This window comes from Ixodes scapularis, unplaced genomic scaffold (assembly GCF_016920785.2).
Source record: "Ixodes scapularis isolate PalLabHiFi unplaced genomic scaffold, ASM1692078v2 PGA_scaffold8__174_contigs__length_109621045, whole genome shotgun sequence".
NCBI classification, from domain to species: domain Eukaryota; kingdom Metazoa; phylum Arthropoda; class Arachnida; order Ixodida; family Ixodidae; genus Ixodes; species Ixodes scapularis.
The window spans coordinates 62922344-62944718 of NW_024609883.1; the positions used below are offsets into that span (position 1 = coordinate 62922344).

The 22375-nt window shown below is 45.8% G+C and overlaps 1 protein-coding gene across 1 annotated transcript in view; it reads left to right on the top strand.

The window, feature by feature from the left end:
• The window catches only part of LOC8026160 (ATP-binding cassette sub-family C member 2), an 86660-nt gene that overhangs the window by 5058 nt on the left and 59227 nt on the right, over window positions 1–22375 (top strand). The window contains exons 2-8 of the mRNA XM_042287012.1: window positions 525–653; window positions 2342–2504; window positions 6287–6544; window positions 10972–11175; window positions 11794–11940; window positions 14586–14679; window positions 19669–19871. Of these exons, the coding sequence (XP_042142946.1) occupies window positions 525–653; window positions 2342–2504; window positions 6287–6544; window positions 10972–11175; window positions 11794–11940; window positions 14586–14679; window positions 19669–19871 (1198 nt within the window). The remainder of the gene's footprint in view (window positions 1–524; window positions 654–2341; window positions 2505–6286; window positions 6545–10971; window positions 11176–11793; window positions 11941–14585; window positions 14680–19668; window positions 19872–22375) is intronic.

Sequence of the window (22375 nt, forward strand, 5' to 3'; positions counted from 1 at the left end):
CAATCGAGCAGCGGCGGCAAAAGTGTACCGTCATGACACTCGTCGTCTTTTCTCTGTTTGCCATCACCGCGGTTAAACCAATCACGCACAATCAATGTGTGTCGTCATCCTGCGCTCTTTTTTTTTTCCCTCTGCGCGATTGGCCCATCCAGTGATACCAAACGCATGCAAGAAACGACGAGAGCCACGAGGATGCACATATGACGCTACGCTTGATCGGCTACGTCGGATCGCACTTCGGCCTCCGGGCGCCGCCATCTTGCTGGTGTGGGTAGATCGTCTGATAGCCAAGCATTGCTGAGGCCGTGGGTATGTACGCCTCAGCAATGCTTGACTATCAGACGGCCTACCCACACCGGAAGCAAGATGGCGGCGCAGAGAGGCCGCCCTTCCACCCTTTCGTGAACATCGTGGTCTGACGTGACTTGCTAACGTCTATAGTGACTCCAGAGACAGCTATTCCACTCTTTTATTAACATCGTGATCTGTCGTGTGGGGCATTAACGGTTGCATATCGTTCTCAGCAAGGGGACCACAAGCAAGACCCGGTTCACCATGGCCATCCTGAGCGTACTCTGGAGCGACCTCTTTTGGGTGACCGTGGTGACATTCACCTACTTCGGCTGTCTCATTGCGAGGATACCCATTTTGGAGTAAGTTGGCTAGGCCTCGAACCACACTGAATGTAGTGCCAAATGAAGGTAAGCTTCGGTAGGTTTTCTTTTCAGCTAGCCAAACTAAACGCATTTTCGGAATAGCCAGGCTCTCCTCTTACTGCATGTTATTTATTGCGAGAAACAATGGTACGCAGGCGAGCTGGTTAAAAACATCATAATCTAAACCCTGAGACACAGAGGAAAAAAATCACGGACAAGACGACACAAAAAATTTGGGCCGTCTTGTCCGTTATTTAATTCTCTGAGTCTCAGTGTTTAGTTTAAGAGGATATTTTTTTTTTTTAAATTTAAAATAGCTGTGGAGAAAGCGGTAAAGCAGGGTGATGGCCAAACCATCATTCGAATTTCCCCGCGCTCTGCAGTGGTATGACATCATTGCGGGCATTGAAGACGAACAGACAAGACGGGCTTTCGTCTTGCCTGTTTTTCTTCAATGTTCATCTTTCCTAATCGTAAACTTTTTTTTTTTTTTTTTAACGAGGTACGTTTATTCGTTAATGTCTTCACTCTAAGCTCCTCCCTGCAGCCTGGCCGTATCTCTGTAGTAAATCGCAGCGCGATACGTTGAGAATCCGATTTTTGCGGACCGGTTAAATTGGGTTGGAAGCGTTAGAGCAAATGCTGTATTGTAAAAACATACCTCAGGTTCAGTTTTTGAAGCATGAATTTTTTTTTTTAATGGAACCCCATCGTAAAATTTTGTCCGTGAGTCCGTGCATTTCCCGCCAAATTTAGTGGCGAAACTAAACTGGTGTTTGTCACATGACGTCAATTAATGTCACGTGACCTGGCGTTACGTGGCGTATACATGAATTAAGTTTCCCCGCTGAATTTAGCGGAAAAATAGAGTAGCCTGAGTTGACGTCCCGTGACATATAAACCAATTCCCTTTCACGCTAAATTTAGCGGGAAGTTTATTGTCACGTGAGCGGTCTTCATGAGACTTGTACACCAATTTAGTTTCCCTATGTAGTGGATGAAAGGTTGACATAGATCACGATGCAAGATGCCAGACACACTCACGCCGCATCTTCGCTCTTATTCTTTTCAGAAAAAAAAATGCACATAAAATAGTGGTTCTGTAATTCGCTGCCGCCACCCCTTCGTGCGCCCTCTGCATTACTCACCTCTCCCCGCTTTCAGAACGCAGGACCGGATACTTTACCAGGAGAATCCATTCTGCTGCGTTCATTTCCATTAGACAGCGCGCCTATAGCGCCATATCCTCCCCTAGCGGTGGCTACAGCCGATTTTCCAAGAGAACGCTTCGGCATCGCGCTGTCCACGCTGTGGCGCTTTCGCGCTGCACCGAGAGAGAGGGCTGCTGCCGACGCACCGAAATACCGGATTCGCCCAGGCAGCAGGGACGGCTGCCTCTGCCGCCTCGACAGGCTTCCACAACAGAGAATTGAGGCTGTCTCCCCCACCGAGCCTGCGCGCGTTTAAACGTTCCAACTGCGCAAAAGCTGTCGGCGCCAAGGCCATTCGATTTTAGCCGAGGAAGATGTATTCTCTGGTAAAGTATTCGGCTAAACTGACCGACTTGTAGTACAGAGAAGGCTATGGGTGAGCAGGTTAGAATTTGATCGCTGCTTTAGTTGCAGTGCCGTTGGACAATGTATACCTATGTGCACAGGTCAATAAACCCTTGAGTTCATTCGCAGGAGCCTGATCACCGACAGCAGCAGTTCGCAACTAGGCACACTGTCTGTTCTCTTCCTGGCCACTTGCGTTGGAGAGTCGCTGCTATCCTGCTACCAGCTCCATCTCTGCATGCGCTTTGGACTACGAATTCGATCTATGCTCCAGGCGGCCATGTTCCAAAAGGTTTTTAATATCGAGTTATCTTCTTTTTGAATTTTAACCCAAAATCAGTTGTCCTTTTTTAACGTAGAGTACTTTCTTTTGCTTCCGCGGTGATTTTGAAATAAAATGTACGTCACGAAGGAAATGTTCTTTCAGAGGCAGATATAAAACCATGGCCACATGTAACTTAACAAAGAAATGTTTCGCCACGGACGACACTGATTATTATATACAGTTGACCCGCCGTAGAATAAACATATCAAAACTGTCAGACGCGTGATCTAGGGTGTCGTAACAATAATAATACAGAAAAAACCAAAGGTATACTGTGTTATGTAAGAAATTTAAATTATCCTATCTACGAAATAATTTTAAAAGAACACAAGTTCTCCAATTGATTTTTTTAACTCGTGAAAGCGCCCTCTGCAGCTATGAAGGACTAACTACCATTTTATGTTTCGGTATTGTTGTTTCATTGTCAAAGATGGCGTCCCCCATAGTATTTTGGTTTGCTTGGGTCCTCGCGTTCACCGGCATTCGCCGGCATTGCACTTCGCTTTCTTGTGGCGTGCCCACCATTGGACAACCACAGGTGATCACTTACAACAAGTGAAGTTCTTTCGCGCAGTCAACTGTTTATTTCGACTTTATGCGTAATAAATATCGCCATAAACGTTATAAGCAGCGCATACATTGATGCGATACCCGGCAAAAATATTAAGTGATATCACTGGCAGATGCTATTGGAGGCCAGACAAATTTAAAGAACTTGTAAAAAATATAATGGTTTCTCAGATATTATTTAATTAATTTCTGCGTTTTTACACGCTTTAAGGATTTAACGCCCAATGAGCGCCCAAGTCCCGATCACAACGACTATCAGAACATTCCCGAAGTCGTTTCAGTCGCGTCGTCACTCCTGTCGTCAGTGCACCCACCATGACGGCATGATTGAAACCACTACGTAACTCATCAAAGTGTTTTAAGGTAGTTAGTTGGGCGAGTTGGTAATGATTCAACATGGTTAAAATTGCGCACAAACAGAAAGGAACAGACGAGAGAGAAAAGAAAAGCGAAAACTCACAGTGAGTTTGCGCTTGTCTTTTCTCTCTCATATGCTATTTTCTATTTTTGCAAAATTTTAACCACGTTTTATCAAACTGTCATTGTGGGCAGGCCTAGGGACGCTCTTTTTGAGCAAACTTTTGTGAGGAAATGAAACGCGAAAACTTATCAATATGTGAAAAACCGTTACCTGTTTGCAAATTCTATACCATAAAAACAGCAACTTCAACATAACTACTGAAAGCAATAATTAAAATTTAACTAACCGATTTTAGTTTATTATTCGATTTATTCTGACAATTATCTCATCATCTAAGGTCCGCCGAGCCTGACAAATACAAGATAAAGACGGAAGATTCCTTAACCCTCGCCCACTTTTTCTCTTATTCTATACGAATAAAAAAAACACAAAACGGGAAAATAGGCATTAAACCCTTTTTTCCCGTTTTATACAACACATCCCCCCCCCCCCCCCCTTTGTCTTTGGAATGTAGCTCTAGCCCAAGATCTGTAATTTGGGGTGAATGCAATGCACAGGACATTCATCACCCTTAAGAAATATAGATGGCACAGACAACCTATTCCACCTTCATATAGGTTTTCGCAACTTTCATTACCTATTGGGGCGCACTGGCGCCAACAAAAATGGCTGTCATCTGGATGATCATCGTAGAACAGCAGTACGAGTTTGGGTCTGCGACGCTTGAGTAATTCTAGTTTTGCTATATACGAGCAGCATTAAAGCTTCACTTTATTTTTTTTTTTTTTTTTTATTCAGGAAAGTGTAGGGAAGTCTCTTAATCGTAAAGCCGATTATCTAGGAGCTAGGGAGCGAAATTTTCACACCGCGGTACCACCATCGCTGAGAGTTGCGAGTTCATAGGCCCAAAACAGCCGATTGCTCTACATTTCTAGTTCAATTCAGCCATCATCGAAGCTCCTAACATGATAACCAAGATCGTTAGCAAAGAGCATGCACGCGCGCTTTAGCAGTGCAATTGCTGATTAAACTCTTATTTCTTGGCCAGATTACACTCTAAAAAAGCGCGTGAGTCTACTTTCCCGCACAACACTAGGAAAGCCAATCAGCGAAGCTTACGGAGGCGGCTCAGCGAATGACGATTGCGAAACATGTGTTTGGAACAAAAAAACGCAGCTTTAATTGTAACATTAAGCAATGGCAAGCGTGACATTTTGCATTGCTTAAGGTAACAACTCAGACTGCGTTTTTTGGTCTAAACATATGTTTTGACATCGTCATTCGCTGAATTGCCTTCGTAAGTTGCGGTGATTGGCTCTCCGAGTGCTGTGCGAAAAAGTAGCACTGGCTTTTTTTCCTTTTTTCTTTTCTTTTTCAGAGTGTAGTGACTTTGAAGCCTAATAAAAGTTATTTATTCTTGTAATCTCTTCTCTGTGACAAATTATGGCTTAATATTCGCTACACATTATATCTAGAGTTGTAAAAAAGCTACTAAAAACTAGATCATGTTTGTGTAGTCATTGAATGGGCTTTCCTTGCGAGATAGCCGGTGTAAAAAAACAAGCGTAGGATGGGTATATGACACGGCCGCAAGTTTTAATCGTTACAATGTGAACTTGCGTGTCTAGTAAAATGAAACGGATGTATCGAATATAACATATTTATTTTTTCAGCAATAGTTGTTACGGGCTCTTCCCACACCTGGTAATGACGTTTGTTGTTGATTATGTAGTAGTCTGCACTCTCACGCGTTCAGCAGCGGCCAAGCATGAATGCCGATGTGTGCCAAATTCTTGTGCTCTCGCGACCGTTTTGGAGAGGGTCACCCTAATCCGGCCTGGCGCGTATTGTCAACGTTTTACGTTACAATAAAAAGCATTCAGTAGGTTGAAGAAAGTATGAAGCTGGCCATGTTGCGTCGGCGCATGCAAGCGGTTCCTCGTGACTGTTCGTATTACTGCGGGGGGTAATTTTTTTTTTTTTTTTTTTTTTGCTTTGCCAGGGGCTGGAACGCGTACTTCGTCACGACGAGGGTCCTTTGGACACGTGATTCTTTCGGACCCACCGAAAGATTTTAAAAAATCAGTAGCCTAACCCGATTCACGAGAACAGAAGCCTCGGCGCCCGCGACTACTTCCGCAAGTGACGGAACAAGCGAGAAACGAGATGGACCTTTCATGACGTAGTGGCGCGTCACGGGTGACTAGCCAATGGCGTGCAATCGCTTGTGTTTTGTTCGTTTTTTTTTGTGTTTTTTTCTTGCGTGTAGTGATAATTTTGGGTCGAACGATTGTGATATTTGGAGTCAGCAGGCACAAACACGTCATAATCAACCATTAGCTCTTTTTTTTTTTTTTTTTTTTTTTTTTTGTCGAAAAGCTCTTTAGCTTTTCTTTAACGGGAAACGAAGTATAGGAATCAAGGAAATTATAAAGTATATTTTAGGGTTTTTACGTACCAACCCAAAAGAGGGCATCTGGCACGCCCCAGCGGAGCGGAGGAATGGCAATTAATGTCGACCGCCTGGGGACCTTTGGAAGCGCAACAGAACTCTCGGTCACACGGCGAATTCGAGGGAATGAGCCCCCGTCAGATTGCTGGCACCTCGGTTGGGATTCGAACCCACCACCTGGGGATCGATCCATAGGCAGGCGCTTTGCCTCGGGACCCACGAGGTGGCAGCGATTAAATATAACAAACGGTAAGCCGTCAAATTTTCGAGATAAAACTCACGTCTGCTTTACATTCCTCCGCTCAGATGACTCGGCTGTCTCCCTCCTCGAGGGCGCAGTACCCTGCGGGTCAGATCGTGTCCATCCTCGGCGTGGACTGCATGCAGCTCTCGTTCAGCATCACCATGTTCCCGCTGCCCTTGATCGGCGTCGTCTGCTCGCCGCTCATCTTCTACATGCTCTCGGCGCGAGTGGGAGTCTGGCCCGCCGTCTCGTGTGCCGCCTGGTTTCTCTTCACCATCCTGCTGCCCATTCCGATGTCCAGGGTTCAAAACGCGCTATGGGTAAGCAGCCCGACTCGCATACGTGCCAGCTTGAGGCGCACTCACACTCCTTGTTCGCCACACGAAAGAAACGGTGTTCGGAGAAAACGGGATGGCAGAATCACCTGGGTACACATTCAAGCATATTAAAAGCATGTCTGCTTCGTACATATGTGGGCTCGAACATGTCCGAAGAGTTGTAACGCATGAAAAGCTTATTAACGCTACTATCTATCCCAAAATTGTGTCAGTCCGTCCTATCGTCCGCGCATTTCCCGCTAAATTTAGAGAGGGAATTGACACAACGCGACCTATACACGAATTCCACTTCTCAGCTAAATTTGGCAGGAAAATCGAAGTTACGTGACCTAACGTCACGGGACACACAGACCGATTCAGCTTCCCCCCTAAGTTGAGCGAAAAAATTGGTGTCACGTGACCTGTACACCACTTCAGTTTCCTCGCTATATTTAGCGGGAAAACATACGTCACGTGACACACGAGTTTCCTCTAATGCGTTCCATTCATTAAAGGAGTTTGAAGGTAAATGTCGCTGCCAATTTTTTGTATGACCAACGTGGCGGGACTATCAATCGAGGAATACGTACGTACCAGACAGTGTTTGCATACTTTCTTTTGCATGGTGTATAGTGTGTCTGAAGTCACCAGGCTCGACCTAAAATGGACCGTAAAAACCGGCGCCTGCACAAAGCAATCTAAACTTTTCGTCCAAGGTGTATTTTACAGCTCCGTTTTTTTCTTGGGAAATTACGAAGCGTAGCTCTCTTTCTCTAGAAAAAATAGGCCCAAAAACTTTCCAGGGTCAACGGCGGGCGGTGACGCAGATGACTGAGTTGAGCGGCTGGGCTGGTTTGGCGCACGTATTGCTGGATGGCGTCGAGAGCAGCGTCGAAAGGTGTAGCCAACCAGCGAAAGAAAGCAGACGACACGCAGACGAAATCCGTCGGCAGCAAGAACGCCGTCATATAAAACCGATTTTTTCTTTTTTCACTTTAAGTTTAGTTTTTATTGTCTGCATTTGTTTTTAAACCAATGGTATACTACAAAAAAAGATTATCTTGATTTTAATAAATCGCGGTCGTCCCGAGCAGTCTCGATAAAGAGGTAGCGCCATCTATCAATACATGCACCAAGCGTGCCCCGCCGCTCGACTCAGTCGTCTGTGTCGCCACCCGCCGTTAATCCTAACAAATTCTTTGGCCCTATTTTTTTTTTTTTTTTACAGAAAGGAAGTTACGCTTTGTAATTTTACAAGAAAAAACGATCCGGTGAATTACGCCTTTGTCGGTAAGTTGTATACGGTATAGACACTTTACACACGCGCTAGATTGAGCCGCCATAGCCGCCCTTCTCTTGTCTTACCGAGATGCCGAGCCACTGAAGCGGGCGTTGACGGGTCTTCACAAGGGCCTATGCTGGGCACAAGAACACAGTAGCATCTAAAATGGCAATAACCTGTGCTGCTGTGGTAATGATGAAGTGAAGCGAACGGAATAAGAGGGAACAAAAACTGAAGGTCAGTTATGGCGGCGCCCATGCACAGCTGCTGTAAAGCGTCTATACAAGCGTTGCGACTGCGGCATCAGTAAGTAAGTCTTCTTTTCCTCCTCGTATACTCGGGATAAACACGTTGCTGTATACAAACGGAACTGCTTGCTGGTTTCCGTTTAGAACTCTATGCGGCACGGGGCGATAGACGGGAGTAGGACACGGCAAATCATAAACACTGACATCGGTAATCACGAAAAAAAATTAAACACGTTTACAGCTCCCTGTAATGCCGAATTAGAGCGCAGCTCTTGAGGAGGAAAAGGGGAGGGTATGCCCCTCCTCCTTTTCCGTGCCCTCTTCTCCTCCTCCATCTCCTCCACCCCCTCCCTCCCTCTCGCTCGTGCCCTCACTCGTGAACCTCGTTACGAGTGAAGGTTACGAGTGAAGGAAGGAACGTTACGAGTGAGGACCTTCACGAGTGAAGACCCTCACCCGTGAAGGTCATGACCTTCACTAGTGACCTTCGTTATGTCACACGTGACGTCACATGTGACGTCATTGTGGGAAACGTCCCATAATGCAACGCGCGGTTACGCCGACGGCGACGGCGAAGCCGCTCAAGCCGGGAACGGGCGCCTAAGAGAAAGAGAGCGACAGAAGTGCGGGGAAAGAAAGCAAACGACAGCTTGGGCGTGTTCGCTTTTCCGCAACGACATCGAGTTATTAGAATGTTTGACAACCTTATTGTTTTTTTGTACAATGCGGGAACGCCGGTGATTTTGTGGAAAATACAGCTAGAAACCAGCGAGGTAAAAGCCTGGAAAGCGGTGTTTCGTCGCTTTATGCAAACGCAAGCGTCGCCAGCAATAAGTGTCCACTGGAACCACCAATGTCCACGTCTAAGCGCCGCTGCTACGAAGCGACTGAAATGCATGAGAAGCTGGAAGACCTTTTAATACAGATCACTGTTTAAAACTATGCTATGCGGAGAGAAATCGAGGAAGAATAAGGCGGTTTGAACCGAGTTACGTTGGTGCAACACGTGCGTGTAACTCGAACGCCGCAACCGTCTCCTTCCAGTCGGGACGAACAAGGGCGTCGTTTCCCCTTCGTACAGTGCCTCGCGTTCGAACGCCAGACACTTGCGTTCGATGTTCGAATGCCTTCAAACAGTTGGTGCACAATGCAGGGGAAGGCAGCTAGCCTTTGCGTGTACCTCTAGTCTTCTAATCGCAGATCGGCGCTCTGCTCTCGCCACGCTTTGATCTCCTCCTCTCTCAGTTTCTCTTCGCGTAGTGTCTGCAATGGGTTACGAGCACCAAAGGTCTTGACATAAACTACAAGTTCAAAATTCTTGCTGCCTAAGCTTTTTTCTTTTCTTTTTCAAGTTCAGATGACTAAGGTTAGAATGGGCGTGCTAACGCTACCGGAGTAATTGATTTATTTTTCTTAAATAAAACATTAGAAACACTAGAGCAATGTACGACTAAGCTCGCTTTTTTTAGGGCGAAAGCCATGCTTGTCTCATTGTGCGAAAAATCGGAGTAAATGGCCATAAAAATGCGATTGCGCGGCACGCGCCACTAAATGGTATGCTCAAGGACGACGCTTCCCTTGAGGTCGTCCTTGCGGTCGTCATACAAGTCATCCTAGATCTCTAGGACGACCTCACTTGTCCCATTACGTGAAAAACACGCGACGTCGGCGTCGTTGTGCCCGGAAGATGGCCATAAAAATACGTCATCAAGCGTCATCAGCGTGATGTCATCAAGGGTCATGATACGTCATCAGCGTGATGCCACCGCCGGAGCGCCGCATGCAAAAAGGGGCGCTTCGGACTTCATCTGTGTGTGTCGTAAGATGGACTGTGAGGCGACCGCGTCTGCATCTACGCCCTCGACATCGGCAGCAGTGTCTTTATCTACGGCGGCTTCCGCAGGCAAACGTGGCCTCTCACGCAAATATGCCACAGCCTCCTTAAATGTCCTCCTCTTGGAGTCGTTCTCGACGTCGTCCTAGACGTCGTCCTAGAAGTTATCTCAGACGTTGTCCTAGACGTCGTTCTTGAGGTCGTCCTAGACCCCGTCCTCGACGTCATCCTAGAGGTCGTTTTAGATGCCGTACTTGGCGTCGATCTCTAGGAAGTCGTCCTATACGTCGTCCTAAACTTTAACACGCGGAGATACATTACTTGAAAACATTTTTCCGTGGGACTGTAATGCTCTCGCCTTCCTTCACGTAAGCAGTCTTAAGTGTACTCGTATCATTTTTTCTACGTGAGTATTATGAATCCACAAATAGATGTTTGTGGATGCATAATATTTATGGATCCATAACAGGCGTCTGATGACCCGAACCTACCTTTAACTTTTTTATAAAATCGAAGTCTGACTCACATTTCACGACACAATTATTTACTTAGATGAGGCTTCATGGTATTTCTATATTTTGAAAATGCAGAAAGAAAATCTATTGACTTAATCAGAAATTAATATTATATTTAAAATGAAGAAACAAACGATGTTGTAAAATATTCTGGGCCTTGATTTAATAGTTCCAAGGGTGGTAATCTTATCCCAACTGCATTCTTATTTTCCTTCCTTAATTCTGTTAAATAAAATTTCTGACTGACAACTTACATTTGCATTCCTTTAAGCAGACGTAAAAAAGGCTCATAATGGTGCTTAGAAAAAAAAACATTTTCAGTTTTATCTCGCACTTTAACATTAAGTAACTTTTCAGCTATATTTTCGTTGAAACGAAAAATATATAAGTATGTCGATACAAATATCCTGTGGTATCAAACCTTTTTATAACGGGAGATCTAATCTGTCAGGAGAAAAAAAAAGTAAAATAAATTACGGTTTGCAATTATTTTTTTAACGCTGACTACAATTGTTATTTGTTTTTGTTTTTTGGTTTTGCTTTATTTCCAGCGCAGGGTTATGAAAGGACGGGACGACAGGCTGAAGCGCGTGGCGGATCTCCTGTCCTCAATCAGGCTGGTTAAGATGTACGCCTGGGAAGACGCCTACATGAATTCCGTGAAGGACCTCAGGGAAAAGGAAATGGTTCCCATCTTCCAGGTCAACCTACTGGATGGTTTCATCGATTCCTTGTACAGTGCGTCTACCTCCGTGGTGCGTAGCGTCCACTTGAATTGCAACTGTGTTGTGTGCGTGTTTAGACGGCTGAAAGTTAGTCCGCCCCATACGGGCGTTTCCTGTGTCCTTGTAATGCACGTTAAAGACCCCAGGCAAGCGGTAGGGCAGCGCACCGCCCCACCGCTTGCCTGGGGTCTTTAACGTGCATCACGCAGTAGTAATAAACGACCTCGTGCCGGTTCGATGTTCGTCCAGATTGATACGGGCAAGGGTGGGAATTGAACCTAGGGTCCCTGCGCCCGGCGGCGTACCGCAGCTCCACGTGTTCCGAGCAGCGGTGCGCTAACATGAACTGAGGAGTGGGCACAAAGAGGGCTGATACAGCGATTCGCGAAAAAGCCACTCTTAACTATTGCCGTCTTTTCTCGGGTGTCAAGCTCAGTGGATTGTTCTTCTTGATTTTGTTATAGCTGATAAACAAAAATATGTTTCTTCTAGACTCTGTCGTTCGTTGTAATACTTTTATGTTAACATTGCCCACTGACGCACTACAGACACTGTTATTTCTCCTGATATTTCCTGAGCAATGAGCTATTTGTTGATACACCGAATGAATTCCAGAATGTCTGTATTATTTTACTTGCGTGTTTCCAGTTGACCATCATACTGTTCGGAACCTTGGCCGCCCTGGACCCTACTCGAATCCTGACTCCTGCACTGTCCTTCTCCTGTATCTACATCCTGTCCTTGACGGACATGGTGACAAACTCGGCCTCCTTGACCCTCCGGATGCGCAGTCTCGTGAGCCTACTGACATTACGATAACGAAATCTTATCTGTATTCGGCCTTTATTTCTTTTTTTGCTACGTTGTCAAGGTTACGTTGTCACTGCCATGTTGTAAAGGGTACGTTGTCAAGGCTACGTTGTCACTGAGTAAGCTAGGCTTAGGATATAATAATAGTAATAATGTTAATATAAATACTGGAAAGAACATAAATCCCAAGGACGGACAAGACGTCTTGTCCGTCCTTATGTTATATGTTCTTCCCATTGCTTACATATATTATCCTTGCCAGCGCGCTCCCCATTCCAAGTAATAATGTTCATTCTCATTTTAAAGAAATGCTGATGCGGCAAAAAAAAAAAAAAATCTTTAATCCGAAGATGGACTATCCCTGAGCCCCATCGGCAGTGGTTCAAGCCCCTTTGTGCAGTTCAAACAATACACAATACATACAAACATGTGTAAACGACCACGCAAAGTGCGCTGCAATTCACAGCGGTAGCTGCTGCGTTCTGGAAAGGCGTGTTGAAAGAGATTCCCCTTCAGTTAGTGTGCCGTACAGTGGTGGCAATGTGTTCCTAGCTTTCAGGGGTATTGATATAGGAGACGTGGTGTGAGGAAATGTGTAAAAGACACAAAAACGTGCTCTTTTTTTTATCGTTTTTTTTAAATGGGAACGCCCGTTTTTGCGCCTGCGGTGTAAGATGAGAAAGCACATACGCGAGCTGTTCTGTAGAAGCGCGGTGAGCACAGGAGAACTGAACCTGGGCGGAGGCAGTGGGGAGGCCAGGGAGCGTGTCCGCAGAGGGAGATCACGTGGTTATTTCGCAACGGCGGCTGCCGGAGGGGGGCGGAGGGAGGAAGGGGGAGCGTCACCGCAGGGCACGTGGATATAGCAGGAAAGAGGGGGATACGGAGATTGCTCTCCCTATGATCGGGGGGGTTTTCTCGGAACAGCGGTGGCCTTCAGTTGAGAAAAAGGGGCGGGGGGAGCGAGCGAGCGAGGAATAGGTTTGCCGCAGTTGGCGTGTACGTGTGAGGAACGATTGGAGGTGAGGAGCGATGGGCAGATTTAACTTGAGCGATTGACTCGTAAGTTCCTGCGGGAGTTTACGTAACGAGAAAACTTGCATAACCTTGATCTTACTGACAGAATCCCTGGAGCACAGCAGGTGTCTCGCACAAACCACACACATTTTTTTTTTTTTATTTATTGTTTTGTAGGCAAGTTTTCTTTTTGTATTTTAATATTACTTTTATTTAGCGGATTTGGTGGGAAACGGACGGTACGTAGGGATGTGATGATAATGCAATTAAATGGAAAGGTGCAAGCGAGCTGGAAAAGAATGACGAAAATAATCCCTGGAGAAGGAGCACGAGGGACACAAAGGACAAACACAAATCTCCAAACAAAACTAGGTGACTATTGCGCGACCAAAAAATTCTGCCAGGGACCTCTTCACTGTACATGGAGAGGTCCCTGGTTCGATACCAGGACCAGGCGGATTTTTTCGGTCGCGCACCAGTCACCTAGCTGCGTTTAGAGATTTGTGTTTGTCCATTGTCCCTCTTGTTCCCCTTCTCCAGGGATTATTTTCGTCACGTAGAGGTCGCGTGATGTCAAATTCACCACTAAATATATTTCAGAAACTTAATTGGCATATAGGTCACGTGACCTACAGCTTCCTGACAAAATTTGGGGGAAGAATTGGCAAAAACTGACCTGACGTCCCATGTCCCATACACATCATCGATTCGAGGAAGCCGATTTGGTAAATAGGTCACATGACTTCAGTTTCCCCAGCACATTTTGCTGAAAAACTGAAGGTAACGAAACGTGAATTTACCCCTTAATTTTCTCGGAACACTCCCGGTATGTAGGTCACGTGACATCAAATTTGTCGCTAAATTTAGCAGGGAAACTATTTAGAGCATAGGTTCCGCAACGTCAACTCCCAAGCTCCTTCACGACGCTCGACCATGACGCTCGGTCATGACAATTTACTTATGAACAAAAATTCATAAAACATTCCTTGTTTAAAATAACCATACGATACAGAGGCCACAATCTGTCGTCCCCTCCACCCCTCTCGCTTACAAGACCCCCATTAGAGCTAAATGTCCATTCAGATATTATTTTGCTCTATAGACTTTCGCTGTAAAACAGGAGACGTGCTTCTTTCCTACGCAGATGTAATTGTAGTAATCTAGTTCATATATTTTTGTTGTATATTGCGACTTATTTATTTTTCATTGCAAGAGCATATGTAGTGTAGTTATCGAGTTACTGTGTATTTTTTTGTTTTTGTTTATGGTTAACTGTAACACTCTACCACTAGTCTGCCTGCTGCATCTGCTGCATCTGTTGCAAGTGTAGTCTGGTGCTAGGGGCCTGGTCAGGTGACTTACTGTCACCTTTTGCCTCAGCACCATGACAATCTTGTATTGTCAAAAGTTCCAATAAACAAACAAACAAACGCGTTCTGTGCTGGGGCTCTCAGTTTGTCACTCGGCGAGAAAGTCGGCAAGATCGCCGACCGCTGAGATTGGCCAGCGCCAAGGTCAAATACGTCGCTGACCAATCGCGGCGGTCCGCGCGATCCCGTCCGACTTTCTCTCCAAGCGTTTAACGCAAAGCCCCTGGTTGGATTCGTTTTAAGGTATCTCTCAGCATTCGAAGAGTCACCAGGTTCTGCACCGCTGAAGAACAAGAGACGCGGCCAACCAGCCACAAGGGCTACCCACAAAGGAAAGGTACGAACAGGTGCCACATGAAACGGTGCGGTACTTTTGTTAGAAAAGTGTTTCGGCCGATTATGTCTTCCACCCTTATCGGTGTTCTCCTGCGTGCAACGCGCAATAAAACTAGGTGGTGAGTATTTCGACGTTCACTTTCAAAATAATTTTCAATATCATTTTGACGTCCGACGCCACTTCCTGAAGACGGGAAAATAGTTTCAAACGCGTTTTGACGTCCCCCGTCAAAATATTTTTGTCATTATTTTGACGTCTCAAACTTAGAACTTTGGAGCGAGCTTCGAAGTCCGGACTGGGAAGCGATCGAAAGTGGCGGTAAACAGAAATATATAATCTTGGTTGTAGGCAACGTCGTCGATCGACCGTTCGACGCCCATTTTCCGAAAACAAATGTCATGCAGTACAACCATTTCGTCGTTTACCCTGAGACTGGGGGCTTTTTTTAAAGAGCTGAAGTAACAGAAAAAACAGACTCTTTTCTCGTCATGCAGTAGGCTGCTGTTCCTAAGACCTTTTAAGTGAAGTGGAATGCAAGAAAAAACTTCTCGAAGTGTGTACGGTACATCAGCTATATCAGGCCGCACGTGACGTTTGCTTTGTTGTGCTCAACATTACAGAATGCGGCACCGCTGCTCTTTATGGTTTATTTCACGTGGTTTATATAAATAAAGGAGCTGAATTCCGTGTCATAAAATTTTCCATTGACTGGAAAATCTGTGTGTCTCGTACAACCGCGCCAGAACCTATGTTGTTCGCACCGGTGGAAACACCAAGGAGAGAGTGTTGGCATTCACGACCTCTTATTTAACATCCCGATCGTTTCGTAGCAAACCCGATAGTTATACACGAACCAAACAGAAAATTTGAACTAAACAGCGAACTAACGAAACCCGGCTAAAAACAGGGCGGGCAAAGCGAGACAGCAACCGTACGACCATAGTACGATCGATGACGGGTTCGCACAATATGGAGGTACAAAAAGCGTGCCGAATTTCGCAGTGTTACGTAGTGTACGCACTTACATTTCTTACGGGCAGGCAAGGCAGAAGAATATCCAGCAAGCCTTTGTTGTAGATTACAACTTTTAAGTGAGGCTTGTGCCGAAATGACGTGCGAGCTCAGAACGTTCAGAACATCGCTGCCGAGCGTGTTACGTCCGAAAGGATGAACTGCCGAACCAGTCCCACATGCACGCTGAATAAGACATTTCCACTGTTTACTAAGACCGAAACTTCTTAGGCACGCAACCCATGAATCCGTCATAGCACCGACAGCACCATCAGAAACTAAGCAGAATAAAACTACGAAACGGCTACCACCACTACCACTGCGACGGCTGCGGTGAATGGTGTCGTCGAAATAATAAAGCCACTGTTTCGATATTTTACGGAAGTGACGTCTCAGACGTCGAAATAATTTTGAAGACATTTTTACGGTGGGCGTCGAAATAGTGACTGCCATAGAACTACGACGTGCAATAAAACCTAGGGTTATTTGGCTTACAAAAAATATTGTCTTAGGCGATTCAATCCTTAACGTCTGAGAAGCTTCTTCCTCGAAAAAAAAATTATTTACGAAATAAAAGTTTCTTGGACACTCAACTATAAACCTTTTTTTTTTTTCGTTTTTCTTTTTTTTTTTTTCTTTTTTTTCTTCTCAGAACGGTCTTTATGCCGATGAAGTATCCATGTCCGCCGTTATATTTCATGGTTGATTTTTTTTTTTTTTTTTATTTGCTGGGGTTGCTTTTAATATTCGAATTACGTATTCATACTTCTGAAGTACTCTGAGCTGGACAATTATACCAACTGACAGGTTAAAAAAAGTAGGACGTGGCCTAAAATGTCCAAGCTTCTCACCTCATGATCACTTCTCGTGCGTTATTTATTATCACCTAATTACGCAATCTTACTGACAGCAAATTCCAGCATTTAGGTTAGTTTTTATCGGCACTTTCGCCCGTACTAGTAAGTTTCATTATAGGTTTTCGCGTGTGTGAGTGTTTGTTTTTGTTTTTATTTTAATTTGGAGAGAAAAAGCAACGAACATCAGCGATCGCTCTTCGTGTTAACTGTGACACGCTTTGTGCCTTAAAGGGACTATGAAATTACCTTTTTACTTTTGCCAGGTAACTTTTACATTAAACCTTCAACGTTAACTTAATGCCGAACAGGCATCCGTTTTTGTCTAAGTTTATTAACTTCTACACAAAAAAATAATGAAATATCGACTTTTTCTTTCTCACCAACTGACCGCAGAACAAGTTGCGGTGTAATTTTGACGGTCGTGACGTACTCTGGCACAGGAACCGGAAGTTCTCTCGGCTGTAGGAGAATGGGAGCGTTAGCGGCGGCGAGTTGGGGGTGCGCCGGTAGGTTTTACTGCGCTGATGGCGCTGATGTAACCGACAAAATTTCTGAATCGGCGCCTCTCATCGCCGCGATAGCCATGGACACATCGCAGCTGAGCGAAATTCAATGAGATATGTTGCGCTACAGCGACAGCATGGGACTAGTCCCATACGCCGGTATGCCTGTTGGGAAGTGCGGCGAGTTTTCCGGTGAAGACTCCAGAAGTCAACCCAACTGTCATTGTTGGTTAAAGGCGGCCCGTGTCAGTCGTTTGCAAAGCAACGTAGATGGAAACAAATTGCCGCGGCGCTTTTCGCGGACTCAGAAATGCAGGAGCGAGCCGACGTTAAAAAAAGATTCGTTTGAACTACGACAGTGTCAGCAAGAGCCACGTAAATACCTGTTCACACACGGAGCGAACGCGCGCGTTTGATGGAAGTGCTGTATTCGCGCTGTTGGTAAGCACTTCGCGACCGATCTTTTACGATCGCAACTCGATACTGACGTGACACTCGGCAAATGAAGATTGGACCGGCATTACACGTAGCTCCCACGAACTGTTATAGCTCGACAGTGACGTGCAGCCGTGTCACAATAAAAATGGCATACTAATAACAAAGTGTACATAGCGTGTTACGAAGTTAATCCGTGCGGCGTTTAATTGAGCTCTACATCACACAAAACAAGAAGATAGAATCGACGAGAGTCCCTTTTCGACAAAAGCGTTCGTCAACACTGCCTCGGAAAACAAGAGGAAGAGACTGACCTCACCTCTTAATCTAAAATTGAAGTCAGCGATCAAACTATACTACGGGAAGGGTCCACAATTGTCGCGCGGGCATATTCCATTCAGCACGCCAGCCGGTCGTGGGCAGACGGTCTTGGCCAAGTACCTTTGAAGCAACGCTGCGCCGAGTCAGAGTGCCTGCTAGGCCCATCTGCCGAGCTCGCTTGGTGGGTGGATTCGTCGCCGTTGTAGCTTTTCTCGGGTGTTTGTGGATCCAGCGTTCTTGTTCGTCGTGGTCTGTTTCAAGTACTTTTTTCTTGCGGCTTGAAGTCGGGACGCGCGAGAAGAACAGGTAGAAAACTAAACGTTCGTTGGTCGTCGCGATAAAGTAACTGAGCGACGCTGTCGGCCCTACTGTAGTTGCTTCGTTTACCACACGATAGATGGCCCTTGGCTCTCAGCACTATCAAATTTGGCAGTTTGAGTCACATCTCTAATTATGCTACAAAATGTGGATCTGAATATTATTTAACAAAACTTTAAGGAAATATTAGCCTGCTATTTATTGTTTACGATCGCGGTGCTGGTGAGGTAGGCTCTTACCCAATAGGCGACGTGGATTCGGCTGACGTGCTGCGATTCCGCGGATGCATTGCAGTGAAAAGGCAGAGAGCTTTTGAAGGAAAGAGGCGCAAAAGAGTCCAGTTTTCTTTTAAAAGTTCTATAGCGAATAATTTTTTTTTGGCTCCCTATTTTTGTGTTTTTTTTGTTTCTTTGCACATTTTTTACGACGATCGGTGGATGAAATTCGATTTCAGAATCGTTTCATCGTCCCCTTAATGTCAACGCGGTACCTTTTTTTTTTTTTCAATATAAACCTTGTAAAGGTTTTGACCGTAGAAACAAGATGAACCCAGTCAGGATGAATTACTGTGTGCGCTTTGTCTTCTCTTCGTCGTTTTCATAATTTAGGCATATCATATGTATCACTAACAGATTTCAAACAATCGCTCATTCCAAGAAACTTTACCGGGTTGCAAACACCTTTTTCCCTTCGTAGCCACAATCCAGACAATCCAGGACATACACATCTTCTAAAGTTATCTTGCTCATTTCTAATAATCAATGCCGTGACCGATTTTGTTTGTGTGTGTGGTGGGGGGGGGGGGGGGCAAAAACGCGTATACTAGTTTCTTATCAATTACCTTCTTTTTATATACCAGTGGTCCAGATTGCGGACATAAAGAATCAAATAACGTTGATGAATTGGCTGATAACAATGTTGTTAAAACTTTCGGCACCCTATTAGATTTATCGTCATCTCATATCCTCCTATACAAGCGGAAAGCCTGAGCCTTCCGCGCTCGAACAATAGGTAGGTTAGTTCGCCGCAAAAAGGGGGTGGAGGAGTCGAGGGGCGCGCAAGGATAAATTATCTTGCATGCAGCGCCACACAGTGTCGTAAGGCGAACTACCCCTCTTTCTATCTTTATGTATTTTGCGGGGGAAAAAAGACGACCGGTTTTTTTAATAATTTTTCTCTACTACTTAACATCCTTTCATAGTGCTCTTCGAGAGAAAGCGTTTGTACGAACCGCGGGAATGGGAAAGAAAGGTCAGTCCTAGCTGAAGAGGGGCAAGTTGACCGTACTACCTTTTCTTTTCCAAAAAAGAAAACGAGAAAAGCTGAGTGTTTCTGAAAGTGACCACGGACACGTGGCGGAGCTCGCTTCCCAATACCATTTTTCTCCTATCCTCTCGTTCTGTCCCCCCATTTTGGGGCTCTGGTTTCAGTGCGGATGGTGCAGGCTTGACCCCCATATTGGAAGCTATGGCCATCCTTAAGTTTTATGGTAATCACATCATGTTTCTTCCTAACATCACCCGCTACCCTCGTACTTTCCTCAGGAGAGGTAGTCTTGGAAAAGGGCTCCTTTGCCTGGACCAAGGGCCAGGGACCCAAGAACAAGTCCGTGCTCCGTGGAATTTCCCTGGACGTCCAATCAGGCGCCCTCGTGGGCGTCACCGGATTCGTGGGAAGCGGCAAGTCATCCCTTCTGGCGGCCATCTTGGGAGACATGCACTGCCTCGAGGGAACCGTCAGAATCAAGGTACGCATGTTCCTACGCAATTCGGTTCATTCGGGACGTTTTGAGAAACAACACAACTTGTCTCATGCCCGGTCTTCGGTGTTCGTTTTCTCGGCGTATACTGTTTCAGCTGTTGTTAACCATCTATAGTCTGTAGACGATTACAAACAGGGCGACTTGCCGCCGTCATGTTTCTGCTCGTGTGAGCAAGCACCTCACAATCGTGTGAGCGAGCACCTCACAATCAAGATTTCGCAGTCTTGCAATCGCAAGAATGCCAAATCTAGGCGGAGACGTATGCTGCACGTATTTGTACGCATGGAGCACCAGTAAGGGCACCATGCTTGAAAGCGTGCATAGTCACTGAACAAACAGCAGGGAGGTCTTTCGGAGGCTACGCCTCCAGTCAACATTAGAGCGTCTTAGTATTGCGTAAAAGAGCAAACGCAGGTGCTGTGCGCTTAAGTTAGCGTTGCGTATTCCACACTGTACATGCGCGTCGTCGCCATGCGCTTATTCAAGACGCACTTTGGGCTCCGAGCACAAGCAGTGTCGAACACGCAACGCTAACTCGAACGCACTCTATACTTGCGTTTGTTCGTGTACGCAATACTACAACTCAATATTACCTAGGTAGGAAGCCGTAGTGTTCAATTATAAACGTCACCGGTACTGAGGTCCAGCAAGGGTCACAAGTTGGACTCGAGTGTTTTTTCAACCTTCGGCAGGGACTCGTGTTCTGACTAAATAATCAGTCCATTATCACACTCCGACGTAGCACTCATATTCATTATGTGCCTAACAATGGCCCTCACTAGGTGACTGGTTAAATTCAGCTCTATACGGGTTTCTAACTATTGTCGGTGACATGTTAAGCGCGCAGTATTCTAGCCTCCTCTATAGTCACAAAGCCTGGCAGTTCGACGACGGAGCCATAGAGCGCCCGGTCGCAGACTCAGAGCGCGAGGATCTGGTAGCACAGAGCATTTCTCGGGGAGCCTGTAGTCAGCGCACAGTGTTTGCAGTGGCGAGGACCCAAAACATGGTTTTCAAAACCGAAGAGCAAAAAAGCGGTAACGCGAAGAACGCAGGAGCATGAGCGGACATTCCATCGCTCGGGACAAGTGTGTTTCGGCGTCTCGCCGCAGCGGGGCGCCCGTTACATGACTGCTTGCCTGCCGCTCTACCTTTTCACTTTCGGCGACCGCATCTTGTGGCGATCTGCCAAGCTTTGTCAGTATAAAGGAGGCCATGGCAGGACAAGTTCCTCCCACGAAGCCGTCCACCCTTTCCTCTTTAGCCGAGCGAAATCTGGAGAGAAGGCGAATTTCTTCTTGGCTCCTCCCCAGCGTTTGGCCTGGAAAGTGGAAAGACCGGAGGCCTTAACGTGAGGAGCCTGTCCTGCAATCTTACCCTGTCACAAACGGGAGGGGGTGTTGCTACAGCGCATACTCACTTTGGACAACACTCCTATGTTTTGCGAGCTTTGACCATGCATGCTCAGCGGAAGCACGGTAGAAGTTAACGAGTGCGTGCTGGGACGCTGCTCCTTCAAACCATTACACTCTGCGTTTCTTCTCGTCAGTGTCCTTACTTAAACGTAAAAAACGTACGAGAGGTGCCGCCCCCGAAATTCCCCAGGAAGAGATGACGCCAGGCACCATATTTATGTCGTCACGAAGAAAGAGGAGCATCCGTTAGTGCGTTTCTTTTTTCAAGATTGGCGCCCACGAAAACTAATATCCACCTCAAAATGTCCAATGCATCCCATGCATTGGTCATTGGGCGGAGCGTTGTTCTACGTGGGAGGAGCCTCACACGGAAAAAAAAAGGGTATATCATTACGCCCCTTGTCACGTAAACGACACCCCAAAACTTCAGTTGAACGTACAGCGTACTGTCGTTGAAAAGACGATACCAACTTTCACGAGGGGCGTGATAGCCGAGTTGTGTAACTTATCACAGTAGCTAATGTACATACGTGTGACTTACTGCAAAAAAAAAAAAAAATCGGCGCTTTCTGAAACTTACTGCGAAACCTCAGCGTTTGTTTCTTTTTTTTTTTTTTTAGTCTTTGATACGTACTTTAGCTGTTCAATATGTTATATCCCACCGGCATCAAGCCTCTCGTAAAAGTTGGGGCGGTCAGTTAGATGTCAGTGCTTTGTACGCCGAACTGAAGCTTTGAAGTGTCGTATATATGACAATTAATGGCTACACCCTTTTTTTACAGAGAGTTGTCCTGCCGCTCTTGTGTTGCAGTGGTTGTTGTGTTGCAGTGATTCTTGTGTTGCAGTCCAGCTGCCAACATGTTATTAACAGTACAAAAAAAATTCGAAATGCAAAGTTTAAGCTTTGGTTCTGTGAAAGCAGACACGAATGTGCCTCCGTCCATATAGTTATTTGGAGTCGTCTGGACTTATCAAATGTAGGCCACACGACCTCGCACTTTAGAGTATCACCGCGCACGACTAAAAGAGGACGGGAAATCCTCTCACCAATACCGCTTGATCCATATGGGTCAA